General features: G+C 38.0%; 1 protein-coding gene across 3 annotated transcripts in view; it reads left to right on the forward strand.

The window, feature by feature from the left end:
• Positions 1-1,723, forward strand: part of bcan (brevican) — a 40,636-nt gene that overhangs the window by 34,306 nt on the left and 4,607 nt on the right. For all 3 annotated transcript variants that reach the window (XM_032511421.1, XM_032511418.1, XM_032511419.1), the window contains one exon: positions 797-879. In XM_032511421.1, coding sequence (XP_032367312.1) covers positions 797-879 — 83 coding nt within the window. The remainder of the gene's footprint in view (positions 1-796; positions 880-1,723) is intronic.

The following is a 1,723-nucleotide window of genomic DNA, read 5'->3' on the forward strand; positions in this document are numbered from 1 at the left end:
CTCTCCCCTTTCATGTCTTCAGCTGTCCTGTCAATAAAGGCCTAAAAATGCCTTGAAAAGAATCTTACAGGAAAAAAGGAAATGCCACATAGTGCCGAGACAAATGTGATTGATTAAATCTCAAAAACAAAAGCTTTATCAAATTAAAAGCTGGATTAAATAGATTTTCATTGTCATTTTGTTAGACACGTTATGGGTCCATGTGGCCGTTTTCTGTTACTTTGTTCTTTGCGGCAGGTCTATTTTCATTCATTGTGCGCTCCCTTGTGGTCACTTTCTAATCGTTTAGCATCTCTGTGATTATTTTTAGTCATTTAGGATCTTTTTGTGATTGTTTTGCATGTATTTGTTAGTTGTTTGCTTGTCTATGTGGTCGTATTGTGTCTCTTTGTGCTAATTTTGGGTTGTTTGTAATTGTGATGTGTATGCATTTGGTTGTTGTTTTTTGTTGCATCCCTGTAGTCATTTTGTGATTGTTTTGTGGGTTTATTTAAAGGTCCCATGATATAGTGCTCTTTGGATACTTTTATACCTAATACTACCCCACAGTTGGTAGTTGCAGTTGGTATCAGTACAAAACCCAGTGCTCAACTTAACTCTACGTTGCTTTAAAGTTATACATGAGTTGATTGAATTTTCTTTTCTTATTGCCAATCTTTTCGGACCTCTGACCTTAAATTAAAATCTGATGCCGACCTTTGAGTCAGAAGTTTGAGGACACCTGACATATTCTGTTAAAGCTCCACTGCAGTGAGCCCTCTCTTGCTGTCTGTCCTCACACACCTTTTATTTTTAGACAGATACAGAGAATATCAGTGGATTGGACTGAATGACCGAACCATCGAGGGAGACTTCCGCTGGTCTGACGGAAATCCTCTGGTGAGTTTTACTGAGTGCCCAAAACATATTGAGACTCGGGCGTTTTGAGCCGTGGAGAGTCACTTAGTCTCAGAACAGAGCAGGATATTTAAATATCTTTTCCTATATCTAAGTCAGGTTATGAAAAAATGAAAATACAAAAAAAGCTACATTATATTGAGTTTGTTCCTACCTATGACTGGGGTAGCAACTAACGAGGATTTTCATTGTATAAGAATGTCAGAAAATCAGAATTGTCCACCCTAGTTTCTCAAAGTCCAAGGTGATGTCTTTAAATGTCTTGTTTTTGTCCAGATCAGGGATGGGTACACAAACTCGGTGCCAATAGGGCACTGTAAAGTGTATTTCCTTGTAGAGGATTTCAACACCGGGACATAACAGTCTGCAGCCAACTGTCGTTGTTGGAAAAACAACAGACAGGTGCATTTTAAAGGTCCCATGACATTGTGCTTTTTGGATGCTTTTATGTAGACCTTAGTGATCCGTAATACTGTATCTGAAGTCTCTTTTATATAGACCTTAGTGGTCCCTAATACTGTATCTGAAGTCTCTTTATATAGACCTTAGTGATCCGTAATACTGTATCTGAAGTCTCTTTTATATAGACCTTAGTGGTCCCCTAATACTGTATCTGAAGTCTCTTTTATATAGACCTTAGTGATCCGTAATACTGTATCTGAAGTCTCTTTTATATAGACCTTAGTGGTCCCTAATACTGTATCTGAAGTCTCTTATATAGACCTTAGTGATCCTTATACTGTATCTGAAGTCTCTTTTATAGTAGCCCTTAGTGGTCCCCTAATACTGTATCTGAAGTCTCTTTATATAGACCTTAGTGCGCCCC

This window comes from Etheostoma spectabile, unplaced genomic scaffold (assembly GCF_008692095.1).
Source record: "Etheostoma spectabile isolate EspeVRDwgs_2016 unplaced genomic scaffold, UIUC_Espe_1.0 scaffold363, whole genome shotgun sequence".
Taxonomy (NCBI): Eukaryota; Metazoa; Chordata; class Actinopteri; order Perciformes; family Percidae; genus Etheostoma; species Etheostoma spectabile.